The following is a 14,479-nucleotide window of genomic DNA, read 5'->3' on the forward strand; positions in this document are numbered from 1 at the left end:
GAGATCCTCAGCAGATCTCTTGTTAGGAGTCCTAGCCTGCAAGCCTAGGTTAGTGGATATATGTGACAGGGCATTATCTGCAGCAGTATCCTGCCTGCGGAAGCCCCTCCCATGGAAAGAGAAGTTGGTTCTGTTCTTCTTGAGTTTATGGCAGGTGGCTAGTACTGGGTTGCTTTGCATGGCCTTCAGTCCTTAAAATTAGGGGTGGCTGTGCCACATGTTTTAACTATCCGGTAATTTTAAACCTGTTTTTAAAGCATTTTTAAAAATTGTTTTATTTGTGTATTCAATTTTTTAAATACTTTATGTGTTGTATCTCACTTTGGAGGCCCTGATGGACCGAGAAATGATAGAAGAATGTTTCAAGTAAATAAATACATTTAAAACCCATTGATTCAGTGGTCTACTGTAGTTGGGATTAGTAGTTGGATTTGATCCTAAATGTGCCTAGGATCACTGCTTTAGTTGGGATAATGTTTCATGTAGCAGATGGACTGTAATGTATGAAATCTTACACTATAACAAATTTGTTGGTTTTCAAGATGCTCCAAGAAGCCTTTGTTGTAACAGACTTGCATGGTTAGACCTCTGGAAATTTGCTTTAATTGTTTTTTTCTAACCCTAATCTAACTTCAGTCTTTTCATTTAGGAGTTGGTAAAGTGCTGAAGAAGATAAACAAAGCCATCGTGTCAAAGAAGAACAAAGATGTTGTAACAATTGCAAATGCAGTCTTTGCAAAAAGTGGCTTGAAAATGGAAGTGCCTTTTGTTTCCAGAAACAATGAGGTGTTTCAGTGCAGTGTCAAGAGCATTGACTTTGAGGACCAGGACACTGCCAGTGATACTATTAACCAGTGGGTTAGAAATGAAACTAAGGGTATGTGATGATAAACTGTTCACATTTTTCTTTTGTTACCCTCGCTTTCCTGTTACTTTTCTAACTGTTAATCTCGCTTTTCTCCCCTATTGATAAAATGTGGATTGTTAATCACTTGGAGAACAGGCTTATCCATTTTGGTTTGGTTGTTATAAAGCACTGTAGACACTGGTGTTGCAAATGAGTAACGTGTCGTATCTCTGGCACTATCTCTTTTTGAAGCCATATACTCTATTCCACTCCAAATGCTAACAACATCGGAATTTTAAATATCAGAAACATTTGGATTGTTTTTTATTCAACCTATCCTGACGGATGGCATCCTGTTCAGCAGTTAGGTATGAGATCATAAAATGGATTTATAATCTCATAACTTTTGAGGATTCACATTTACGGTCGTGAACGACTCAATGTTAACCCCACACCAACTTTACAGCATCTGACTGATGTATTACTAAGGTGCTGGAGGTGCTGAGAAATGTCATCAGCAGTGTTCTCCTGATTGTGGGGTGCCTTGGAACAAATAGTGTTGGCAGGACCCCTGGGGTCTTCCAGCTGCCTGTTCATGACACATACAATGACTGGAAGAGCACTGCTGACATTATTTCACAGTGCCCTGATCTCTGGCACCTTGGATGTTTTGGTTGGGGTGTTGCCAAGCTGCAAAGGTAGGGCTTTTGCAGGTGGCATCGTCAGATGTAACTATGGGGAGATACAGGACAAAAGGGGCGGCTTAGAGCTGCCCCTTTTAAGATGCTTTGGAGCCAGGGCAGACAGATGCCCAGTCCCAATTCAGCCAGATTTTGCTCCAAAAAGAAGTAGATAAGATCCACTCCTTTTTGGGGTGGAAAAAAGCAATCCCTTCTCCCAAAGAGCCAGCTTTTCCTTGCAAAAAGCCGGCTTTGGGAAAGTGGTGTGTAAACACCATACCCCCCAAGTGGGACAGAAGCTGGCCGGCAAGTAATCCGGCTTCTCCCTCTTGCTTGGGGGCATGCCATGTGTAAACGCCACACCCCCTAGCCAGCCCCAAGCGGCACTAAACGGGCTGTGTGTTTAGGCCCTAAAATGATGGAGCTCAAGCTCCACCATCATAATTATGTTGAAGGTGCAGGATCTCAGCCAGTATCTGCAAAACCAAACAGTCATGTTGCAATTCAGGTTAAGCCTCACTTCCTAAGTGAAGTTTACTTTCTAAACTCCTCACCCAAACTATATGTTATGTAAAAATGCAGTGGTTTCCTAGAGATATGTGAATATTAGGCTAATGCAGTGATCTTGATTCTGAAAAATAATCATCTACATCAATTGTATCAGTAACACTGCTATTTTTGTATTTTTCTTTTATGTTTTACTCCTTTATTTCAATATATATTTTAAACCAAAAACACTAGTGGTCAATAGGAGTTGTAGTATGTGAGCTGAGTAGAAGGTTGAACGTGATTGTAGCTGTTGATTTCTTGTTTTAAGCTCAGTGTTTGGTAAATAGTTTAATATTACATTATGTAGTGCTATAAAAATGCAATCAAATAAAATATAAATAAGAAATCTCCATAAAACATGCACCAAGAATGGAAGGGGGATCCTTCTACATTTGGGGTCGGTGTGCCCACTTGAATTTTTGGAATGTTGATGTCTGGAGATCAAATCCTTGGCACGTTTTGTTTCAGAGACTAACACACATCTGTCTTTAGGATATCTACATATATCTACAGTGAAGTCTTTGAACAAGTGGAATAAAGTGAAATGCTATGAATTAGAGTGAATTCTATCTAGGAAACCTCCAAATCTATTGCAAATTCAGATTTGCAACAGATTTGGAGGTTTCCTAGATAGAATTCACTCTAAAATTAAGTGAGATTAGGCTTGTCTTTGGACCCTATTAGTTTCTTTACTGAATAATACATCTCTTCTGCATGCCATTTCTACAGAAAGAAAAAGAAAGAAGTAAGAGTTCTGTGTGTGTATCAGCTCCTCTTCTCCAATTCATTGTATTAAAACATTTTTACTAAGGCCTTTGTACTGATTTCTAGCAACCAAAGTCCAACACAGTTCCTCTGTTTCTTACTGCTTTGAATTTTGCTTCACCTTTTGTTCAGCACAATTTGTTATGAAGGTATCTCACCCCTTTCTATATTTAACTTTTATTTGATGGTTAACTGATTCTTGTTTTGACTTACTCTTTCTAGGTATGATAGACAGTGTTCTGTCTCCAGAGGATATTGATAGTGTTTTGACCAGGCTGGTACTGGTAAATGCGGTATACTTTAAGGGATTATGGAAGTCACGTTTTCAGCCAGAAAACACAAAAAAGCGAACGTTTAATGGAGCTGATGGAAAGACTTACCAAGTACCTATGCTGGCTCAGTTGTCAGTGTTCCGCTGTGGTATGTTAATGTGCAAAATGTTTTTCCCCTGGACTTTCTTGCTAAATTCAAACAAAGACATTGAATTACAGGTGTATTTTATGGCAGAATTGACTAGAAAGTTATATCAGTAGGTGTGCAAAACCCTTTATATTGTTAAACAAAGGAATCTAATCTCAGGCCAAACCTGGCTGATTTGAAATCTTCTGAAGTTAGACTTAAACGTCAGCATAGTTGTTTGGAAATGACCTACAGATATCTGTAAATATAGACATTCTTGCTGCTTTCTATCATTTCAGAATACCTACATAGCCACCTTGAGTCCCAATTTTGGGGAAAAGATATGATATTAGTGGTAGGAATACTAATCATGATAATGCCAGGCAAAAGATTTTGCAGTCACCTGCTAGATCAGGGGTGAAAAAAGTGTTCCCCATAGCCATTGTGAATACTCTCCCCAAATATCCAAAAATGTTTTTGTAAAAAAGTGAGTAGAAAATTACCTCCACTTCTAAAATGACCTGGGGTAATTTTGCTGCATTTTTGTGTTGTCCTCTCCACCCTGACCATTTTAGGCCAGAAGAGGCTTTTTTTAAACAACAACAACAACCAGGAAATGAACTGAAAATAAACTTTTGGTTGACTTTCTGTTATTTAAAAAGGCGTCTCCTGGGCCTAAAATGGTAATGAGACATTGTTCCCCCACATCACCAAGGTATGAAATCATTTTAAAATATGTAAGCAATAAATGGCCAATACAGCTATCCAAAGTCCCATGGGGGTGGGGGTGAGGGGAATGCAACTCCCTAACAATGTGCAATTTTCCAATTCTCTTAGCTGGAGATGCCAGGAATCAAATCTGGGAAGTTATGTATGTAACACATGTGCTCTTCCACTGAACTACCATCCCTAAGTACTCTCTTGTGAAGCAGGCTGTGGGAATTTCATGGATCTTACTGTTACAACAAAGTGTCAGTTGCTAGTACCACTAGTCATCAATTCATGACATTTGAGACTGGGGATGAGGTCGCAACTTTAAAATACGAAGTAATGGCTAATACTCACAATAGATAGTTTGCTAGGTGTATGTTGGTCTTTAGGGAAAACAGGGAATGGGGAGAGGAGGTGTTAGTGGTCTTAACAGCTGTACACATGGAAAGAACAGCATCTCACTATGAAGATACTTGGTTGTGATGTACACAGTTACTTCCTCCATCAAGGTGGCTGTTCTCATAGTCTTCTTAGTCATGTATTTCTGTCTTAAATCAGCATTTTTCTCTACTTTCTGATTCCCAGTTTCTGAGGAAGACTGTGTAAAGAAACTGGTGAAAGCCATATAAAATCATATACTAGTTTTATGTGCTCAGAACTCATTCTGAATCAAGCTATTTTCTCATCGCATTCAAAATTCCCACTTCCTATTTGTCATCTGTACATAAACAAGTGAAAGCTGGCTTTTTCATTCTTGACAGAGTTGCTGACATTGTGGCTTGTCTCATATCACACACACTAGATACAAACAAACCCGAGAAGAAATCATGTTTTTCTTTCTGTAGTTTGTCCAGAGAAGATGATAGCCTTGGCTGAAGAGCGGGGTATAAATAATAATAATAATAATAATAATAATAATTATTATTATTATTATTATTATTAGAGCACTGGCAGCTGTTTTATTTGCATGCCATGTTAAACAAATCATGGACTGAAGTCTGTGGTTTGTTTATCAGCTCCTGCTGCACACAGAAGCCTTCAGCAATAGCACATGGGTCCATCATGGACTAGCCAATGTTTCTGCAGGAAACTTTCTGTGGGAACTCTGGCTTATCAAGATATTTGAATGTATCATAATTCTGCACAAAACAGCATTTTGCATGGAAAAAATTGAAAATCGTTCTTGCTGTATGTTCTCCAGGGAAACACATTACATGACCAAACAGAAATGAAAATACAATGAAAATAACACACTGAAAAATCACATAATAGAGATTAAACAATGACAGATCAATTCAAGGAAAACAATTTTAGAAAGTGAAGTGGAAACTACCTGGGGCACGTGGGAGAAATAAGTCACCTAGAACAGATGGCATTCCAGTAGAGCTGCTTCAAGCTACAGAGACAGAATCTACTCTAGTTCTAATTCAAATTTGTTAACAAATATGAAAAACAAAACAATGGTCCCCAAATGGAAATGATAAATATACATTACAGTCCCCATGAAAACGGACACCAGGGATAATGGTAACCACAGGATCATTGCATTAATCTGCCTTACGAGAATAGTGATGCTCAAAATTCTACAACAAAGGCTTTTACCATATATGAAGCAAGAAATGCCAGATGTCCATTCAGGAAAGGAAGAGGCAAACATACATTGGATAATGGAGCACACCAACGACTATCAAAAGAAAAGCAACATGAGCTCTATAGATTATAGCAAACACTTTGATTCTGTAGATGACAAATAACTGTTTCCAGTTCTGGGCACCACAGTTCAAAAAGGATGTTGACAAGCTGGGACACGTCCAGAAGATGGCAACCAGAATGGTGAAGGGTCTGGAAACCATGCCTTAGGAGGAGAGATTTAGGGAGCTGGCTATGTTTAGCCTGGGGAAGAGATGGTTAAGAGGTGATATGATAGCCCTGTTTAATTATTTGAAGGGATATCATATTGAGGATAGAGTAAGCTTGTTTTGTGATGTGCAAAGGATAGGACATGGAACAGTGGATGCAAGCTACAGGAAAAGAGATTCCAGCTCAACATTAGGAGGAACCTCCTGACAGTAAGAGCTGTTCAACAGTGGAACACACTCCCTCAAAGAGTCTTGGAGTCTCCTTCTTTGGAGGTGTTTAAAGAGTGGCTGGATGGCCATCTGTTGGGGGTGCTTTGATAATGAGTTCCTGCATGGCAGGGGGTTGAACTGGAAGGTCCTTGTGGTATCTTCCATCTCTATGATTCTATGAACTTTGGATTGTTCTTAAGGAAGTTTGATTGCCTGATGTGTAACCTGTACTCAAGGCAAGAGATTACCATCAAGACAGAATAAGGAGAAACAATTGTTTCCATTTGATAAGTGGAAGGAAGGAAATGTAAAAATTGGAAGAAAGAACATCAACAGTTTAAGATATGCAGATGACATCATACTACCAGCAGAAAATAGCAAAGAGTTGCAGTGGTTATGGAAGACAGTCAAGGAAAAACTGCAAAGGCAAGTGTACAGTTGAACATTAAGAAAACAAAAATAATGATCACAGATTGTTTACATAACTTTAAAATATACAATGAAGATATTGCAATAGTTGACCATTTTTCTATACCTTGGCTCAGTCACTAGTCAGAGTGGAGAGGCCAGTCAAGAAATCAAAATAAGACTAGGCCTTGGAGAGGCAGTTGTGAAGGACAAATGTAAAGATATATAATTGAATATTAAAGTAAGGATTGTCCATGCCATTGTATTTCTGATTTCTGTGGATTGTTGTAAAAGGTGGACAGTGAAGAAAGTTGATACGAAGAAAATTAACTCACTTGAAATGTTATACTGGAGGAGAGTGCTATGGATACTGTAGACTGCTAAAAGACAAATAAATTGCACCTAGAGCAAATCAAACATGAACTCTCCCTGGAAGCAAGCTCATTAAACTGAGGCTGGCCATATCATGAGAAGACATGACTCACTGGAAAAGATAATACTGCTTGAGAGGGTGGAAGACTGTAGGAAAGGAGGATGGCAATATTCTACATGGGTAGGCTCAATCAAGGAAGCCACAGTCCTGAATCTTTAAGACCTGAGCAGGGATTTTGATAATAGATAACTTGAAGATCTTTCATTCATAAAGTCACTATAGGTTGAAGTCAACTCGATGACAGTTAACGACAACATTATTCATTTTCTTAGCCAAACCAGTTGGCTTTTCATGCAGCGTCATGAAAAGAATCTAAATTAGTTGAGTATTTAAAGCCATTTAAACTACAAAGTCAAGAATAGATGTTCCCTCTGAATCCTTTTCTGTTCTGATTATACTATTGAACATGTAATACGTAACCATTATCCTCAGGCCAGTTACAATCGTCTTACGGTATTAACACTAATTCCAATCTATACAAAGCAGTACAACAGTCCCTTTCTGGGAATTGTTTCTGGTATAATGCTGTGTCTTTTGGACAAAAGTTTATTTGTTCTGCTTTAGTCTTTCCCTAAAACTTCACTTTAAATAAACAGCTTGTTTCTGAAGAATCAGAAGATTTTGTTAAACATTTTATTTAGAGGTGAGAGGAACTTTCTGTTTCTTAATCCACATTAAGACATACAGTGAGAGAGCTTTCTGTCCCTTGTAGTATCTCTTGGTATGTAGAGTACATGTTTGTTACACACAAGTTACACTGCCAGTGAGGCTATTTGCATTATTATACAAGTACTGCTGAAAGTGTTGGCATATAGGTTGATGCTGGTCTTCAAGTCTTCTGCTGTTTGTCCTTTGAGAACTTCCTAGAAAGAAAGAAACAGTTGTTGTCAGTGCACATATATATGGTGCCGGTCCCTGGCCCACTGGGGAAAATTGCTAATCTCCCACATCCAATTGTTTGGGAAATACAGATACACTAATAGCAAATTTAATGGTGATTTATGACTGCTATGTAACTAAAACAGGGCTTCTGAGAAAGAAGAGGATGTAAGATGTAAAAAACTCAACAACATTAAAATGCAAAAAAAGCACCTCACACTCAGAACACACACACATGCAACATGCAGTGAGGTTTGAGGAAGCTCTGAAGCTACAGAATTCAGTCTGTTGTAAACTCTAATTCAACACATCTATTTGGGATCTTTGATCCTGATTTGGTAAAGTTTCTGTGGCAACTATGAAGCTCTGTTATATTGTATAACCTGTTTGCTTTCTTCAGATCATCTGAATATCTGGTGGAGAGTTAAAGACAGCTCCACTGTTAATTTTAAATTACAGTACACGGCTGTTGTGATAGGATATTGGCAGGTCTGGGAACATCTTTGATTTCCTTAGTAACATTTTCATGACATTGGAGAATAAGGGAATTCTCTATGCCTTTTTCAATGTGCAGTTACGGTATTTCCTTTTAGCTCTTTCTTATTTTAGTAGGTGTTTGGGAAGGAAATGAGAGACAGCAAATGTTGCTGTCTCTAATTTGCCTTTACATGCAGTGAACTACCTTCCAGTGGGCAACATGGATTAGGGCTGAAGCATACTTGGTTGAATCCTGTAAGCATATGTTTGATAAAATGACAAATGTGGCTTTGTGTTCATCTTGGGAAACATTAGAAATTCCCACGTGAGGTCAAAGAGGGAGAGGGAATAAGTGAACTCTCCCCTCAAGCCTGGCTTGATGCTGTCCTGGCCTCCCCAAGATCTTTTAATCTGCAGAGTGAGGTGGTTGTGAGATCAAGGAGGGGAGGCAGAGTGGCAAGGGACATGTCAGCAAACACATATAAAGTGAATAAAATGGGCAGGGGTCACCAAGGAAGTTAAGATGTTGTGAAGTATAGGGGTGAGGTGGGGACGAGGCTGTCTGCCTGCTACTTCCTTTCAGACCCCAAATTCTGCCCTTCCCCCTGCTGTTGCAGAGTGGGGAAAGAGAACAAGCTGTGGTATGGAATAAACTGGAAGCCTGGCAATAGAAAAGCTGTTGAAACTCAGCTTTCACTCTCAATCATGATCAAATCTGATCCAGTAGCTACTTATTATGGAGTCATTAGTAGTTACTGTCTTGCTGTGCAATTGAAACGATAGGTTTTTATTATGTCCTTGATTTTTTTTTCCTTCCCATTTTCTCTCTCACTTTTTTAGGCACAACAAGTACTCCTAATGACTTATGGTACAATATCATTGAATTGCCATACCATGGTGAAAGTATCAGTATGTTGATTGCCCTGCCCACAGAAAGTACAACTCCTTTGTCTGCTATTATTCCCCACATTAGCACCAAAACTATACAGAGTTGGATGACAACTATGGTACAAAAGAGAGTGCAGGTCATTTTACCCAAGTATGTACTATGTGCTTCATTTTATCTGATACAAGAAAACCTGACTTTTTAAAAAATATATTTATCAATTGCAGACTAATTTTAGTTTTTAATCAATGCCTTTTTCTGTTGTTCCCATCAGGTTTACAGCAGAAGCAGAAACAGATTTAAAGGAACCTCTACAAGAGCTTGGTATTCGAGATATGTTTGAACAATCAAAAGCAAACTTTGCAAAAATAACGAGTGAGTTGTCTCCTAATTACCTTACCTATGAGATGTAGTACTATAGGAAATAATTAACCTGTTTGACAAAGTAAGATGTCTTTGAATTTAGTGGATTAATAGAATATGATAAGACTTCCCAAACCTAACATTTTGTCTTCTTTAAATAACAAGTCCCATACTCCCTGATCATAGTTCACTGCAGTAAAAAACGGGTCCTGGCCACCAGAAGAATTAGTTGGTGGTTCACTGAATGGTGGTTATTTTATGTGTAAAGTAGTTAGGCTTCTCAGTTTATCCCAGCTTGCCATGTTGTCAGATGATGAAAATTTTTTTATTTCTTACCCAGGTGTTCCCAAGGCTTGAGGCACGATACAACACAGATTAAAACATATAAAATAATTTAAACACATAGGTTGAAATGCATAAATATAGGACACATTAAATCATCCAGACATAAAATTAAAACACACCACTTTAAAATTCATAGCTTAAAATTGACTGGATAGACCTGACAGAAGATATAGGCCTTTAATACTGTATTAAATTCAAACAGCGTGTTGCATTGTCAAATCTCTCCCAAGAGGTCATTCCACAGTCTAGAGGTGGCTAATGAAAAGGTCCTTGGGGTGACAGTTGTCAATCTAGTCCTGATCAGTTGAAGTAAATTTTCCTCAGAGGACCTGTGTGTATGGAATGAATTATATGCGAGGAGGCCATCCTGTAGGTAACCTGGACCCAAATTCTGTAGGGCTTTAAAGGTAATAGCTAATACTATATAAATATGTGAGATCACATTGTTTCCTTTGACAACATCAGAACCCATATGCCCTACCTCCAGGTTAACTAGGAGGAGTGAGGAAGTGTAAATTTTCTGTTAACTGCCTATTTTTTGCTTTTCCAAAGCTTTTAAAGTATGGAGATGGGCTACTGACATTGAGTGTTAAACTCAGAATTCTTAATACAGTAGAATAATGGTGAGGATGATTTCTGCAAACGAGTTCCTGTTTCACCAGAATAAAAGACAAGTAGGTCAAATAAGAGTGGTCATCATATAGCCTTAGAATACAACTCTCATCATCCCTAGGCAATGGTGAGGAAAGGTATAAGTTGCAGTCCAGTAACTTCTGGAAAGACACAAATTGTCCATTTTTGATGTAGACAGTGGCGATCCTGTAGGCACTGTAAAATTTGACTTCCAAAAAATCCTGCTTTCCTAGTCTTTGACTTAAAGGCTTCTAAGCAAACTGAGTATCTATAGAATAGTAGGGTTTGTTGTTCAGTGCCAATTTTATATAAAAGAAGCTAGGAATTAATTCCATAGCGAGGGGTGTGATAAAGACTTCATGAAAAGAGTACAACATCTATTTTATTTATTTAATTAATTTAATTTAATTTAATTTAATTTAATTTATGTCCTGCCCTACCCTTTGCCCTTTGGAGGGCCTTCTGTGAGCTTCTGGGACAGATGGGTTTTTTTAAAAAAAAACCCAAAGAAATCCCGCCCCCATATTAGAACTTGTGACAGATTCAAAATAAATAGAACTTACTTTGTACAACACATAATTGACAGAAATTAAAGTCAAAAGAGACAATGTAATGTAATTACAGCCTCAAAAAAGTAATGATCTGTAGCCTAGGTGTCTTCAAAATTAGATTAGACTAATTTTATGAGAGAGAAATTGCTCAAGACATATTAACCACAATACATAGTCACTGCAGGTGGATGGGGGTCTGAATACTTCTTACTAGGAATGGGGACAAACTATTTATTATTTATTTATTTAACATATTTTTGTATTACCTTCTAGCCCACTAGAGCTCCCAGGGCAGTGAACAAATAAAAACTAATTAAAACAATACTGAGATAAAAACATTTTAAAAACACATTAAAATAATTATAAAACACATTAAAATACACATTAAAATAAAGAACTCCTGAAAGCAGTTTAAAAACCATCCCAGAATCCAGTTTTAAAACAGTTAAAACAGCAATTTCAAACACTGAATGCCATGTGTTGTAGTTTGTTTTCTGGTACTCCAGAGAAGGAAAAGAGATTCCACCTTAACATTAGCAAGAACTTGCTGACAGTAAGTTGCTTAAAGGGTTAATGTATTTGACAGTGAAACATGCTGCCTTGGAGAGTGGTGGAATCTCCTTCTTTGGAGGTTTTTAAACAGAGCTGGATGACCAACTGTCATGAGTGCTTTGATTGTGAGTTCCTGCATGGATGGCCTATGTGGTCTCTTCCAACTCTATGATTCTGTGAGGAAGACCACTCTTTGGCTATCTGCCAGAAGCACTAAAGAAATGGGGTCAGCATAACTTCCTTGGATAGAGAGCTCCACAACTGAGGTGCTGCTACAGAAAAAGCCATGTGACATGTGCCAACCAATCTAACTTCACAAAGTGTTGGAACACACAACAGGGCCTTCTCTGTTGATCTCACATTCCTGGCAGGTTCATATGAGAAGAGACGGTCTTTCAGATATCTTGGCCCCAAGCCATTTAGGGCTTTGTAGGCCAACACCAGCAACTTGAACTAAACTCAGAAACAAATTGGAAACCAGTGCAGTTTGTGTAAGATTGGTTTTACATGGTCTTTTAGATGTATAAGTCTGGTTGCTTCATTTTCTGCTAGCTGTAGTTTCCAAACACTTCTTGAGGGAAGCCCCACATGCAGTACAGTGCATTACAGTAGTCTAATCAGGAGGTAGCTAAGGCATGAACCACTGTGGCCACATCTGTCTTCCTCAAGAAAGGGCACAGCTGGCACACCAGCTGAAGCTGAGCAAACCTGGTTTTCCAGGAGCAGTGCAGGATCCAAGATTACCCCCAAGTTGTGAATCTAATCTTTCAGAGAGAGTCCAACCCCATCCAGAACAGGCTGCAGTCCCAATCCCAGGTTGGTTTTTCTACTGACCAGCAGCACTATGGGTAATCACCTGATTTGTGGGGATCTCAGGGCCAGGTTCATGCCTGTTGAAAAGAGGCTGCTGCAATTAGATAGGCTCTTGATCTGATCCAGGAAGGCCCACTTTTTGTTAAATAATACAATTCTGGTGTTCCATGGCAGATTTGATTTCTGCAATTGGATGACCTTACAATGATTTATATCATAATATAGTTTCTGCAGTACCTTATCCAACAGTATCTCACATTTATTACATTTGCTGCTATTTTCAGTTTTCCAAAGTGCTAACTTTGACCTTTAAAGACCTGTATAGCTTGGACCCCAGGATATATGAAACACCGTCTAACTCCACAAAGGCCTTCAACAGGAGGGCTTCTACAAGTGTTCTTGCTTTCTCAAATGAGATGGGTGACTACAAGGAAGACGTGTCATCCCAGTTAAGCTGTGCGCTCCCTTCTGGTGCTTTACTTTATTGTGAGTTTGGCATCAAGTAAAACATATCTTTAAAGCTTTCAGATGCAATAATTGTTTTCATTTGGTTTTAAACATACTGCTGCCTTTTAACCCAATTGTTATGATCTATTTCATTTTGTTTTCGTATATTCTTCCAAATAGCACCATGGGGATTTTTTTTAAAAATGCTAATAAATATTCATTGTTCAAAGGGCTCTTGTAGCACCTTTGAAGCTAACTCTGAGAAAGAAGTTTGTAGCAAAAGCTTTTATAGACTGGCTCTCCTTCATCAGATGCAACCCTGTCTATGAAGGTTTATGCTGCAAACATCTTTCTCTCAATTAGTCTCAAAAGTGCTAGAAAATCCCTTTGGATACTGATACATAGTGACACAGCTGATTCCCAGTGATTGGGCTGCATATAAATAAATCCTATTATTATTATTATTATTATTATTATTATTATCATTAGTATTATTAAATTGTAATAAATTTTGGCTGAGATCCTGCTGTGGAGTTGTAACATTATGTTTATGTTCATTTGTTGAGCTGTACCACCTCATTAGAGACATTGTTGCACAACCAAATGTGTATTGTATGTGGATAAGCAGTGCACAGTTATGCTTAACAATACTGTCAGTGCACAGTGTGCAGTAATACATAGTGAGCCATATGCAGTGTACAAGAATGTGTAGTGGCACAACATGCATAATTCCACTTTCAGTGGTCTGAAGCACATGGCCTGGAAAGAGTGGTCTCTGGCTATGATTGGGCCCGCCCCCAAAATAGGCCGCCACTGCAGGCCTAAACCAGCTGTTGGCAGGAGTGGATTATTTCCACTTCTTAAGGGTCTGGCTTTTCCCCTCTTAGTGTGGCCTTGGAACAGCTTATGGTCGCTTTGGGAATGTGTGTCATGTAGACAGAAGCTGCCTTATTTGGCCCGTGTGTTTTGGGTCATATTCAACAGGATATTGATGTTGTGCACTGGCCAAAAACATACAACCACATCTGTAAGGCCACTTGCGCTTGCATAAGACTGCAAAAGGATACCAGCCATTATCTTAGGCAGTGTTTTCAGCATGTTTGATCTTTAAAACAATCTCGATTTTGCATCTACTTGCTTTGCCTTTTCTGTAACTAAAAATGATAGTTGTTTTTTTGAGGAATGTCACATGAGTGTATATAGATGAAGTGTGTATATGTATATCATGTTTGACTCCACAGGAACAACAAGCCTTCATGTCTCTCAGATTTTGCAGAAAGCAAAAATCGAAGTGAGTGAAGATGGAACCAAAGCTTCTGCAGCGACAAGTAGGTATTCTGTTGTTTGAGCAAAACGACCAGTGACAGCTAAAGTATCAAGTATTTTACATAGCAAAATTTTCTAAATTTTAAGGTGTAACAAAATTGTTATTGTCAGCTTAGAATAATTCAAAAAATATTTCTGCATTTCCTTCTGAAGCCTAATAAATTTGTTTTGTGCCTTCAAGTCATTTCTGACTTATGGCAATCCTAAGGCAAACCTGTTGTGGGGTTTTCTTGGCAAGAATTCTTCAGATTGCATTTGTCTTTGCTTTCCTCTGAGGTCTTCCTCTGAGGCTGAGAAACACTCAGTGGGTTTCCATGGCTAAGACACTGGTTTCCAAAGTCATAGT

General features: G+C 38.5%; 1 protein-coding gene across 3 annotated transcripts in view; it reads left to right on the forward strand.

Annotated features, from left to right (window-relative positions):
* LOC149318200 (glia-derived nexin-like) overlaps window positions 1–14,479 on the forward strand; it is a 33,269-nt gene that overhangs the window by 16,075 nt on the left and 2,715 nt on the right. For all 3 annotated transcript variants that reach the window (XM_089509227.1, XM_089509225.1, XM_089509226.1), the window contains exons 4-8: window positions 650–877; window positions 3,064–3,261; window positions 9,058–9,256; window positions 9,378–9,478; window positions 14,049–14,135. In XM_089509227.1, coding sequence (XP_089365353.1) covers window positions 650–877; window positions 3,064–3,261; window positions 9,058–9,256; window positions 9,378–9,478; window positions 14,049–14,135 — 813 coding nt within the window. The remainder of the gene's footprint in view (window positions 1–649; window positions 878–3,063; window positions 3,262–9,057; window positions 9,257–9,377; window positions 9,479–14,048; window positions 14,136–14,479) is intronic.

The sequence above is a fragment of the Sceloporus occidentalis genome, unplaced genomic scaffold, assembly GCF_023333645.1.
Source record: "Sceloporus occidentalis isolate IW3139 unplaced genomic scaffold, rSceOcc1.0.p SCAF_2, whole genome shotgun sequence".
In the NCBI taxonomy this organism is placed as follows: Eukaryota; Metazoa; Chordata; class Lepidosauria; order Squamata; family Phrynosomatidae; genus Sceloporus; species Sceloporus occidentalis.